Raw genomic sequence first — 12,747 nt, forward strand, 5'->3', positions numbered from 1 at the left:
TGGGTTTTCTCCTGCCTTTGGGATAAAGGATGATAAACGGGACTTAAAGGGTAATTACCACTTGAAAGCAGGAAGTTTTCACCTACAAAGGAAGCTGAATACACTTTATTAGAGGGTGACCATTATATGAGTGAGAACAAGAGACAGTGTTGTCTGGACAAAATAATTTGTTTTATATCTTTAGTCCCAACTGATATTACAGAGCTACTATGTACTATGTATTGGATCATAAAAATGACTTTTCAACTCACAACTCTTCTCATAACTTTATCTCTTGTTAAAGACTAAAATTTTCCAGCAACTCAATCCAATTATTTACTAACCCCAGTCCATTCGTACTGAAGGCTGAGACTGGCGTACAGACTCCGGAAGGCCAAATCTGTGAGAAGGAGCCTTGTGGAGGGCTTAGGAACCCTGTTGATGCAGGATTTTTATCAGATCCTCTGCTGGACTCACAGCAGTGGTGCCTCATCTGCTCAGCCTGCTGTGCTTGACTCCTTGTGGGAGAGAACATGTGAGTTAGTGAGCGCAAGACCCGGCTGGCCACTCCGGGCACTGACACAGGAGCAAGCTCCATGTGAGGCCTGCGGTCAAATGAGGCAGGTCGCCTCAGGGGAAACATGGTGGCACCCAGGTGAGGGTACCCATGACCCTGAAGCCCCAGAGTGCTCTTTTATTCTCCCTGTCTGCAGTCTGACAGATGGTGGTGTGTTAGCAGCTCAGTTGGCCTCATGCCTTGTTGCCTGGGGCAGCTGCCCTCTGCTGGTGAGGGCAAAGGGCTGGTGTGATAGCCTTCGCTGGGTACCAGCACTTGGTGGGTCCCAAGCTCTTGTCCAGTGCCCACAAAAAATGAAGTCACACAGACAATTCAATGATGGTGAAAGTGGAGAATTTTATTGAGTGATGAAAACATTTCTCAGCAGAAAGTGGAGCTAGAGAGGAGACAAGAAGGACAGGTTGTCTTCCTCCAAAATCAGGTTGTCTCTTCCCCAGAGTCAGGCTATCTTTCCTCTACTGACTGAGTCTGGGGTCTGTATAGGTACAGAATGGAGGTGGGGCAGGCCATAGGTAGTTTTGGAAAAGGCAACATTCAATTGGTAGAAAGGCATGATTCAGAAAGAACCAGTTGGGAGAAGGCAGGCAAACAGGAATAGAAATTCATTCTTTGAACTTTGCGCCATGTGTTTCAGGCTTTTTTTTTTTTTTTTTTTTTTATGGTGAAGGTGGGGTTTCACCAGGGACCCACCCCTGTCTTCCTAGAATTTCTCTGCCTCCTGCCTCTATTATTGTGAAGGAAGCGGGTGGGTGAAGCTGTACTCCAGTCTCAGACCCCCAGGGGAGATGTCGATAGTAACGATCTTACTGCTTCTGTTAGTCTGGAAGTTCTCTCTATACTCCTAGCAAGTGTCCATCACACGACATTCTTGTATTTAAAGGTCATTTCATTGGAAAGGGATGAAAACTCTCGGCCTGGCCATTTGCTATAAACTTCAAACACACAATTTGTACAGGTCCCAAGTTTCTACTTTACTGAAATACACTGCCTTTGGGCTACTCTTCAGCTGTCAGCTGCAGTGTTGGTAATTGAAATCCCTTCTACCCTTTGGTGCAGTGATGAGACTTTGTGCTCATGAGCACCCGTGCTTTCTCTCTGCTCCCCTTCCGCCTCCAGACTGCCACCCCCTGTGCCAGCACTGTGCAGCTGATCTCCACAACACCGGGAGTATATGTCTGAGGTGCCAGAATGCCCACTATCTGCTGCTTGGGGACCACTGTGTTCCTGACTGCCCTTCAGGATACTATGCAGAGAGAGGAGCTTGCAAAAGTGAGTAAGCGCTGGACTCAGGAGCTGGGGCTGCCGCCTGAGGTTCTCTTAAGGGGAATTGCTGAGAAGGCTTGAAGTTCCCTGTGAGTGGAGGCAGGAAGCATGCCATGGGGCTGTAAACCAGACCTGCCAATGTTCTCAATGTTGGGACTTTATTACCCACACTTGGGATGCTGCTTTGGAAGAGAATCTGACATCATGGTTTCTGTTGTGTCTTTTTTCCTCTGCAGAATGCCACTCCTCCTGCAGAACCTGCCAGGGCAGAGGACCTTTCTCCTGTTCCTCATGTGACACCAACCTCGTGCTGTCCCACACTGGCACCTGCAGCACCACCTGCTTCCCTGGGTACTATCCTGATGACAATCATGTTTGCCAGGGTGGGTTTTTCCAATGAACTTTCTTTCCTGCCTTTCTGGAGCTATTGAAAGAAATGCGAGGTTCTTACTTACATCTTCTCAACTGGTAGCCTTCATTTTTATAAAAGGAAGAAAGCTAATCTACAAAGGCAATCAGGTTGCCATTAGCAGATTATAGCTCAGATAACAGCCTAATTGAAAGTGCTGGCCTGGCGGTAGGGTCTCCTCTGTAAGTGCCAGCTGTATGATCTTGGGCAGGTTATTTAACTTCTCTATTCAGGTTATCTCATTTAAAAAATAAAAGTGTTAATTTGTTTCATCTTTGTAGTTTTTCTCAGCAATCCCATTTATGACCCTATGCAGACAGTGGAGATTGCACTAGTATGCACTATACTAATCACTTCTCTGGATTTAATTTGTTTTCTATATGTATTTGTGAATATTGACAGTGTACAAGGCTTTGCATGCTGCAGATATTCCATTTCTGCCCAAACAGTAGTTATTTGGACTTACATGAGAGTTACTTATATAGATGTCTTATTTCTCAAATAAGTCAGAATATGATTAATTACCTTGAGTCAGGCATAAACAAAGAGGGTAAATTAGGGAAAGGGTGAATCTACCTGAAAATTTAAGAAATCCTTCACAGATGAAGGAACATTTATGATAGGCTGATGCCACTCTTTTTTTCTCAGTTACCAAGTGTCATTTAAAAAAAAATTGTTGGCCGGGTGTGGTGGCTCACGCCTGTAATCCCAGCACTTTGGGAGGCCGAGGCGGGTGGATCATAAGGTCAGGAGATCGAGACTATCCTCGTCAACATGGTGAAACCCCGTCTCTACTAAAAATACAAAAAATTAGCTGGCATGGTGGTGCATGCCTATAATCCCAGCTACTCAGGAGGCTGAGGCAGGAGAATTGCCTGAACCCAGGAGGCGGAGGTTGCGGTGAGCCAAGATCGCGCCATTGCACTCCAGCCTGGGTAACAAGAGCGAAACTCCACCTCAAAAAAAAAAAAAAGTGATATATTTGAAAATGACAGTTAACAAAAATAGTGGTGATATTTCAGTTGTGTGTTCTAGGGAAGGAATTGTGGAATAGGGGTTAGGAGAGTGGGCTCTAGTCTCAGAGAACTTCAAATTCTAACTGCTGCTTAGTGCTTTATGACCTTGAGCAAGTGAGCTAACCAAGGCCTCAGTTTCTTTCTTTTTTTTTTTTTTTTTTTTGTGAAAGGAAGATTATGACCGTACCTGCATCTTAATGTTGTTGTTACATTTAACATAGATAATAGTGGAGAGTAAGCTGTCAGTATTAATTAACCATTGTTTTGTTTTTATCATCATCATCTAAAATGAGAGGCAAATAAAGTAGTAAAAATATTTCTATTTTATAGATAGGAAGATAGATATTACTGTCAGTTTATTGAGATCCTTGCAAAAATTTACATTAGTTATATGGAACTCACCCTTTTGCATCATCTGTGGAGGTACTGGAGATCTAAAATCGAACTTTTTTGGACCGGTGGGAAGACTGCTTTTGTAACAAAACCTTTGCTTTGTATATATCAACTGTCTGCCAGAGTCTGTAGATTCTGTAATACAGAGACAGGAATGAAATACTTCCATGTTCTATTCAAGAGCAAGAGAGTGTTGCTCTCTAACAGTGACTTAGATTTATGAAGCTCTTCTCAGCAGTGGTATCACAGAAATAAAAGTTCCAAAGAAAAAAATAGAATCCCTTATATGAAGTATAGGTGACAAAAATACATTGCATTGAAATATTTCTCTTCTGGGAAGTTTTTGTCTTGGGGCAGGGTGGCCTCTGCATGAACACATTTGCTACGCTCCCATGTAAATAGAATGTCATAGAATATTTTAGTCGGACTAAGAATTTCCTAAGTTTAGTCCTTAAATTTTATTCTTTTTAATATTGAAAAAGTATGCTCCTAAGTTGGGATATTTGAGTTTCTAGTATGTTTAAAAATATAATTATATAAAAAGCCTGGCCACCATGTGAAACTCCACATCTACTAAAAATACAAAAAAGCTAGCCAGGTATTGTGGTGCATACCTATAATTCTAGCTACTCAGGGGAAGCTGAGACAGGAGAATCACTTGAACCTGGGAGGCAGAGGCTGCAGTGAGCCAAGATCACGCCCCTGCACTTCAGCCTGGGCGATAGAGCGAGGCTCTGACTCAAAAACAAAACGAACAAAAAAATGCTTTATTTTAATACTCATAGACAATTATTGGCTTGCCAATTTTAGAAATTCTGTAATAAGGGCTTTTGAGGAAATGTAATCAGTATTAAGGAATAACCAAATTATTGAAGGAAGTAAGGACTGGAGAGCTTTCTAGATATTCTGTTTACAGGAATCTTTTGAGAGGATGAACTATTAAGTGAATTCAAAAATCTAAGTGTCACCAGTTGAGACAGGAACTTTAAAAAAGAGATGGTAGGTAAGGTTCTGAGTACTTGAAACCACAGTGCTTTGGAATTGAAGGAGAATTCCAGAATTACTCAAGCCAACCTTGCGCCAGTGCAGAGACTCTCACTCACCGCCACAGGCTTCACAGAAGTAAATCAGTTCCACCGCTAGGGAGGTGGAGTTGTTGGACAGTTATTTTTAATTGGCCCTAGAACTTGCCTCCAAAGTAACATAGAATAAGCCTCCTCCTTCCTTCACATGATTACTCTCCAGTGTTTGAAATTAGCTGTCATTCCCCACTTGGACATCTCTGTTCCATGTAGACCTGTAACCAATGGAGTATTGAAGCAGGAGAGTGGATGACCATTTCTTAGACCTACAGCAGAAAACAGGTCTGTTTAAGAAGGTGATTGAATCCCCACACTGTGAGGTTCCTTGCTCCTTAAGACACATCACAGATGTGATGGTTATAGCACATCCCAGCTTTCCTCACTGCCCTCACATCCTCCACTGTGCCACCTTTTTCACTGACTGCCTGCACTTGCCATGGGGGTCACCGGCCTCAAAGAACTGTCCCTACTACTCCAGGTGTGGCCACACCAACATGACTGCATCAGGACTAGTACTTTGTGGGGTCTGAATGTAATACCATAGAAGCAGGGAATTCAAGGGACATTGGTACCTACGGAACTGTTCTGCATCAGACAGGATCAGCCATTTACTGATTACATCGGAAAGGGGTAAGAGCAAGAAGCCACATGTTCCTCAGTGTGACACTACTGTGTCCCTCCAAATCCTCCATCAAGCCTTCCAACACTTCAGAATACTCAGCATGAATCCATTTCTTTTAGAAGTAAGTGAAGGAACTGAGATATACATCAAGGTTCCAAGGAGGAATGAGTACTTTCTAGAAAAATTCACGCTGGCCACAGTGGCTCACACCTTTAATCCCAGCACTTTGGGAGGGTGAGGTAGGAGGGTCACTTGAGGCCAGGAGTTCGAGATCAACCTAGGTAACAAAGTAAGATCCTGTCTCTAGAAAAAATTAAAAAATAAGCTGGGCATGGTGGTTTGTGCCTGTGGACCCAGCTATATTGAGTTTGAAGCAGGAGGATTCACTTGAGCCCAGGAGGTAGAGGCTGTAAGTGAGCTGTGTTCATGCCACTACACTCCAGCCTGGGTGACAGGGTGACAGAGTGAGACCTGTCTCCAAAGAAAACAAAAAACAAAACAAGATTCAGGAACACAGAGGCAGGTGGAAGTAAGTCATAAGAGAAACCCTCAGACACTAAAGCAAAGAATTGGCCTTGACCCCTGGCTGGGGAACTGGCATTCAGGGGCCTCATTTTGCAGCCCTATGTCAAGAAGGGAGGACCAGCTGACCCTTACATTGCATGGAGACTCTTCAGCTTAAGATGTCGTTAGTATCTTCAGTAACCATATCATGTTTTTAGTTACTATCAAGCCTGTTATTGACTAAAAGTCTTAGATTTTTTTTTTTTTTATAGGAACTGCTATCTAAACAGATCTTCTTCATCCTGTATTTGTACAGTTGGTTTTGGAACATAAATGTGGGACTTTATTCTTAGAGTTCTGCTTATTTCACTTGATTACTGTAGGTTCATTATTTCAACTGGTTAAGATAACTGAACATTGTTCTTCCAGCTAGTGAAACTTAACTATGTATATTTCCTATATAGGTGCATGTGGCATATTTAAATGTCATTAGCTTGGTTTCTTTGTTTTCATTAAGTCATGTATAAAAATGTTGATCAAGCAAGAAATTACGGCTTGATCAATGTGATATTCTACTGTGGACATTATTTTTATCAGTTGTAAAGATTTGCTGGTCACATTTTGAGTATGATTTTCAACCACCGTCAAATCCACTTACAACCACTAGGCCTCACTTCATTTTTGTATTCACAACTTTATTTTTGGAATCTGTATTAAACGCTTTGCCAAAATTAAGATGCACCATGCATAGAAATCCTAGCAAAAATGAAAAGGATAAAAATTTATTCCCATCTAAGCTTACAAGTGTTAAAATATTCTTTTCTATTATTGAAAATAATTAGGACTGAAAATCCAGTCTAGAACTTTCCCATGCCCTTAAATTACCAATATACATATTCTAATGAATGTTTTATAGCAATGTCTTTCTTTTTAGGTGAAACAATACCATGTGATTTCTTTTTATTTTTCAGGGAAGTATTTTTCCTGCACTGTGCCGCATACTTTAATATCATATAGATCTAAAGGTCACTGGGTTTCTCTCTGGACTTTTCCTCTGACACATACTTAGGGGAGATTTCAGAATGAGACAGAGATGCTGGTGCTTGCATATATTTTGTGCAATATCTGGCTTTATTTCATTTATGTAGCAAGTGTTTATTGAACACCTACAATGTGACAGAGAACCGGCTGGCGTTGGAGAACATTATAAGGAACAGAACAGACCTGTTCTTTGATTTCATGAAGTTTGCAGCCTAAAAGTTTCAAATGTTAATCAAATAATCACTTAAATGAAAATTGCTGTACATGGCATAAAAAGCATGTATAGGGTGCTATAATGGAAGGCCTGTTTTAGAATAAAAGTTAACAAAGGTCCCAGAAAAAGAGACTGAAGAATGAGTAAGAGTTAAAGACTCAGAGATTATATTAAGAGGATTCCAATATACATGTTATAATAGGATTTCCAGGTGGAGAGAATGGAAGGAATGGTAGAAGAGCAATATTTGCAGAAATGATGGCTGGAAATTTTCCAGAATTGAAAAACGACATTGAGTTTGAAGGCAAAAGTCTACTCTGAAACCTGAGCTGTATGAATTTTAAAAGCAACTCTGGTGGATGCATGGAAAATAGATTGCAAGTGGGTCAGAGCGGAGCTTGGGAAGCCAATGAGGGGGCTGTGATAGTAGTTCAGCAGGGGATGATGATGGCTTAGAAATACTGGCATTTGTGGAAATGGAATAAAGCAAAAAGTTCTGAGAATTATATTGGAGAGCTTGAATAAATAGGATCCAGTGAGTAATTGAATTAGTAGTCAGGGAAAGAGAGGCATCAAGACAGACTCCAACGTTTCTGGCATGAATGACTGTGTAGATGGAGAAATGCCAGTTGTTAAATGAGGGAAGATGGAAGCATGACCAGACTGGGAGATCATCCCTAAATGTCAGAGTTATCCGGCTAGCTTCTAAGAGTTGTAACTAGGCAAATCAATAAACCAGTTCACCTTCAAGTCCTTTGTATCTTAAAGTATGGATTTTCCCAAGCTCCCCAATGAAGTTGGGGCCTAATTTTAATGTTGGCATCACACAAAAATCTGAATCTACATTATAAACTAAAGGGGGCTTGATTCCTGCAGAAGTAAGGTTTAAGTTCTAAACTGTAATTCCAGAGATCTTAGAGGAAGCATAAATTCTGTTGCTGAATCACAGAGTAATTTGGATATGGGATTTTCATTCTTGGATTTGCAATTTATATTTTTTGTAAAATAAGATTGCCCTTTTGTATTTTGGAAACTAATATTTTCTGTTTTTGCTGATCACAGGGGAGGGCGATGAGCCTTAATGAAATGTGAAGCAGGTTGGAGCAAGGCTTTGTTCCTATGCAGCATCTGTCTAGGTTTAGTCAGTGCTTCAGTATTTGCAATTGTAATCATCTGGTCATTTTCTTTTCCTATTGGCTCAGCATGCGACACACACTGTGGAAGCTGTGATTCACAGGCCAGCTGTACCTCCTGCCGAGATCCAAACAAGGTTCTACTCTTTGGGGAATGTCAATATGAGAGATGTGCCCCACAGTACTATCTTGACTTCTCCACCAACATGTGCAGAGGTAAAGCTCTTCCTGAATTGTGGAAAGATTCTTTTATTCAGTGATACCCCTTTACTATCAATGTCTAGTTTTCCATATTGGGAAAATGGCGGTCATCATATATTTTGACTTTCTCTGATGGTAGCAAGAATTATGTATGTATGTATGTAGGTAGTCATTTAGTCACGCCTTTATTTACTTATTAAGCATGTATTTTTGAGCACCTACTTGTGTCAGACAGTGTGCCACATTTTGGTAATAAGACCAAAGGTGGCAAATTGTAAATCCTCAGGTTATATTTGGCCCATAGACATGTTTTGCTTGATCTAAATAATGTTCTGATGCTTTAAAATCTTTAATTATTTGCCTTTTGAAAATCTGAAGATTTCACATGCAAAATTGAGATTTTCAAGTGTGTGTGTGTTGTTTTTAACCAGGAGCTCTAGTAATGTTGGATATGCATCTCGACAGTGCAACTGTAGGTTGGAATGGTGTAGCTGTTGTCCCCGCTGGATGGAGCAGGATCTCTTCACTCCAGCAGTCCTCACCATTCCCTTTCTGTCACAAAAGGCCTATTCTGAAGATACATTACTTTTCTGGGCTGTAGGTGTTTGCATTTACAACTCTAGATTGCTACCCCTAAGCTTAATGAGGTCAGGAGTCATGTCTGATGTGTTCAGCTCTGCTTAACATACTTAAATGAGTGAAGACGTAGCCCCTGTCTTCAAGGAAATTTATAAGGAGATAATGTCAAAAGCCAAATGCCTTTTTCTTTGCTCTCGAGTAGCTGGAATTCTTGAGGCTTATGTTCCTTGAATGGTAGTGCTCAGCAAGAGGAAAAGCAGAGATAAAGAACAGGTTTTACTTGATCCTTTTGGTTTCCTCATTCCTGCCTCCTTCCACAGCTTTCTCTATCCCTCTGGTTCTGGCAGAGAAGCTAGAGCTTGGATATGGGGGTCAAACATCTGTCAGGTAAACTTAGGTTGCTTTAAGGCTCTGCAAAATTACACACTTTGCATTCCAAGAAATTCTACTTGTTTGTCAACTTAGGTGGTCTGCTGTGCTCAAGACCACAGAAGTTTTTTTCTGTTTTTTGCCTTCTAACCAGTAGCTGTCAGTTTGTGGTGAAAAACAAGATTATCACAAATCCATCCCATTATAAATGATTTCATAACTACGCTGGCAGTTTTCAAGGCTCTGTTTTAGTCATTTTCCCTCAGGACTGATTCAGCCAAAATAAATGAATAGGATTAACTTTGTGAATCTTCTTGGGAGCATGTGTACTATCTTGCACATTTACCTGATTTCTTTGGGACTTAGAAATACTGTATCAAGGAAGAGAAAAGGTAGCTAATGAGAGGTTTCTCCAGCTTCTCAGAAGGAATGGAAGATGAGATTGAGGGTGGCCCTGAATGGGCATATGTTCTCTAAGAAAAATAGTTCAGTAGCAAATGTTTATTGAGTTGTGACTATATGCCAGGCGCTATGCTAAATTCTTTAATTCATTATTTCATTTTATTCTTCACAGTGACACATGAAATGTGTACTATTCTCACCCATGATTTACAAATGAGAAACCAAGGATAACATGGAGTAAAACATTATTGTAGGATAATAAAGATAAAAAGTAGTAAAGCCACAACTTGAATGCAGACTTACCTTTCTTCAAAACCCATGTACTTAACTGTGTTGTCCCATCCCGTCTTCCGTGCATGTAGCACTTCCCTTACCAGCTACAACACTGGCTTTCAAACATGAGCTTTCTGACTGCATTAGAATTTCCTGGGTTATTAAAAACAGCAACAGCCACAGCAACAACTATAATAATCACAATAACAAGTACAGCAGCAAATATTTTCCCGTGCCCCAACCCAACCTCTGAGACTCTGATTTGATAATTCTGTTGTTGAACCTAATCCATATTTTTAACAACCCCTCTGGATTATTTGTGTACACATCCAAGGTTAGACCCCTCTAGAACATAAGCTCCTTGATGACAGGGTCTACACCTACCACCTTTATATTGCCCCCTCCTGCTGTTCAGTGACCATCCCATAGGTGCTTATGGAGCAAATTAACATGCAAATGTGTCCGTTCTAGTGCCTAAATGAGATCCATTGTTTTACCAACCTCTTTCTTTCTGGACAGCACCTTTATGCCCCATATAATTCTGATATCATTGGTTCTTTCTGTCACTTTGGTCAATGCCTGGTTTTGAGAGATAGAAACTCATGCAGTTGGTGGCAGCAGATGCATTCTTAGTTGAGTCTCCGACATCTCTTTACCTATTGAGGATTGAGTATTTGGAAGAAGTCAGGGTTAGGTTTGTGGGGCAAGTTGGTCACTCCCTGAGGCATGTTTTGCATAAAGACTTGGTATGGCACAGGGATAAAGAACTGAGACCAAAGTGATCTGGTTTCTCAGCAGCCCTGCCAACAAGCAGGCTTGGTACGAGTATGGAGTGCTCCTCGTACATGTCCATGTCTGACATAATTAGGGAACACTTAAACCTCAGAGAAGCATTCAGCCTACTACAAGCAGAAACCTTGTTTGAGCCTACTTGTCTGGCATCTCTTACGTGGCCTTTATTTTACTCCTTGCAGCTGCAAACAGCATCCTCATAAATGAGTTGCTGGGTCTCAGGGTGGATAGAGAAGAAGATAATCTAATACAGACTTTCTTTTTAGAGTGTGATTGGAGCTGCAGTGCATGCAGCGGGCCTCTGAGAACAGACTGCCTGCAGTGCATGGATGGCTACTTTCTGCAGGATGGTGCTTGCGTGGAGCAGTGCTCGTCATCATTTTACCAGGACTCAGGCCGCTGCAAAAGTAAGTGTGTGGAGGCCCTGCTCTGTGCTCAACCACACCTCGGCCACCTCTGATTTGTACTGATCTCAGAAGGAACCTGTGGCAAGTTTCTCCTTCTGCGTTTTACACAGTTTCTGGTTTCTTTCCTAAGATCTATCTTCGTTATCGTGAAAATTTCCCATTTTTTTCTTCCATGCTCTAAAAACATTTGCTAAAATTTGAGGCCAATATGGGAATCTTGGGTGTATAGGACTACACAAACAAGTATGTGTTAGCCATTACTTTTTTTCTTGAAAATCGAACAGTCATGTCCTCCAGGTGAGAAGGTGTTTGTACCCTAGACATTTGAGCACATGGGAAGACCTGATTATTTCACCATCTGCCCCCTTCAACCCTCTGAATACCATATAGCTCACAATCACCTCTCTGGCTGAGTATTCCTTTTAGCCTCAGTTGAACACTACACAATTCTCAGACCCTGAAAATCCCATCAAAAGTGCACAGAGAGCATTCCTAAGAGAATTCCTGGGGGAACAAGAACCAACTTGATGAACCAGGAAAGGTCAACACTTCAGCAAAACAGTACTGAGAGCCAAGGACTAATAATAATAATAGTTGCTGATGCCTGTCATTTACTTTATAGTTTATGTAGCATTTTCCATGGGTGGGTGGGACAATATATCAACCCCCATTTTATAGAGAAGAACGCTGAGGCTTAGTGAGGTAGAGTGACTAATCCTAAGTTTCCCAGCTGGTAAGTACATAGTCACAACCAGAACCCAGACTCCTTGGCTCTTCCTATAGTCCTTTTCCTGGTACACTAGGCTACACTGCTGCTAGACATCTCATGCTGCCTTCTGACAAGGACCTGGAAAGCCACACAGATTCCTGATGACTTGACTTTTGTGTTTCAGACTGTGACAGCTACTGTCTCCAGTGCCAAGGTCCCCATGAGTGTACCCGTTGTGAAGGGCCATTTCTCCTCTTGGAAGCCCAATGTGTCCAGGAATGTGGGAAGGGATACTTTGCAGATCATGCAAAACACAAATGCACAGGTAACTTAAAGACTGTGCTGAGTATTCTGGAATGAAGTGAAGGCAGCAAGTAAGCCACATATGCTGACTCTCAGGTATCCAAGAACATTTGAATTAGAAGCAGAATGAAATCCCAGGGAGCTTACCCTAAGTAATTGATGGCTTCCCATGCATATCTGCCATATGTTGGTTAAATAGGATATAGGAGTGTAAGCCAATATTCTCTTACACAAATCAATATTGTCCCCAAAGTTCTTTATGGAAACAAAGCCAGTGTTTTATGGAATGTAAATCTTATATTGATCTACAGTTAGGGATCCATTAATAGTGGATCAGCCCTGTTGATATAGACAGATTTTTTTCAGTGTTTAGATGAAATCACCCATGACTATGATATTGGCATAACATCCTTAAAGAATAGGATTTTTGGGGCCGGGCACAGTGGCTCACGCCTGTAATCCCAGCACTTTGGGAGGCC

At 41.4% G+C, this 12,747-nt stretch overlaps 1 protein-coding gene across 2 annotated transcripts in view; it reads left to right on the forward strand.

The window, feature by feature from the left end:
* The window catches only part of FRAS1 (Fraser extracellular matrix complex subunit 1), a 460,089-nt gene that overhangs the window by 269,279 nt on the left and 178,063 nt on the right, over positions 1–12,747 (forward strand). For both annotated transcript variants that reach the window (XM_017540037.2, XM_037742541.1), the window contains exons 21-25: positions 1,673–1,825; positions 2,056–2,202; positions 8,303–8,449; positions 11,116–11,256; positions 12,150–12,290. In XM_017540037.2, the coding sequence (XP_017395526.1) occupies positions 1,673–1,825; positions 2,056–2,202; positions 8,303–8,449; positions 11,116–11,256; positions 12,150–12,290 (729 nt within the window). The remainder of the gene's footprint in view (positions 1–1,672; positions 1,826–2,055; positions 2,203–8,302; positions 8,450–11,115; positions 11,257–12,149; positions 12,291–12,747) is intronic.

The sequence above is a fragment of the Cebus imitator genome, unplaced genomic scaffold (assembly GCF_001604975.1).
Source record: "Cebus imitator isolate Cc_AM_T3 unplaced genomic scaffold, Cebus_imitator-1.0 Scaffold123, whole genome shotgun sequence".
NCBI classification, from domain to species: Eukaryota; Metazoa; Chordata; class Mammalia; order Primates; family Cebidae; genus Cebus; species Cebus imitator.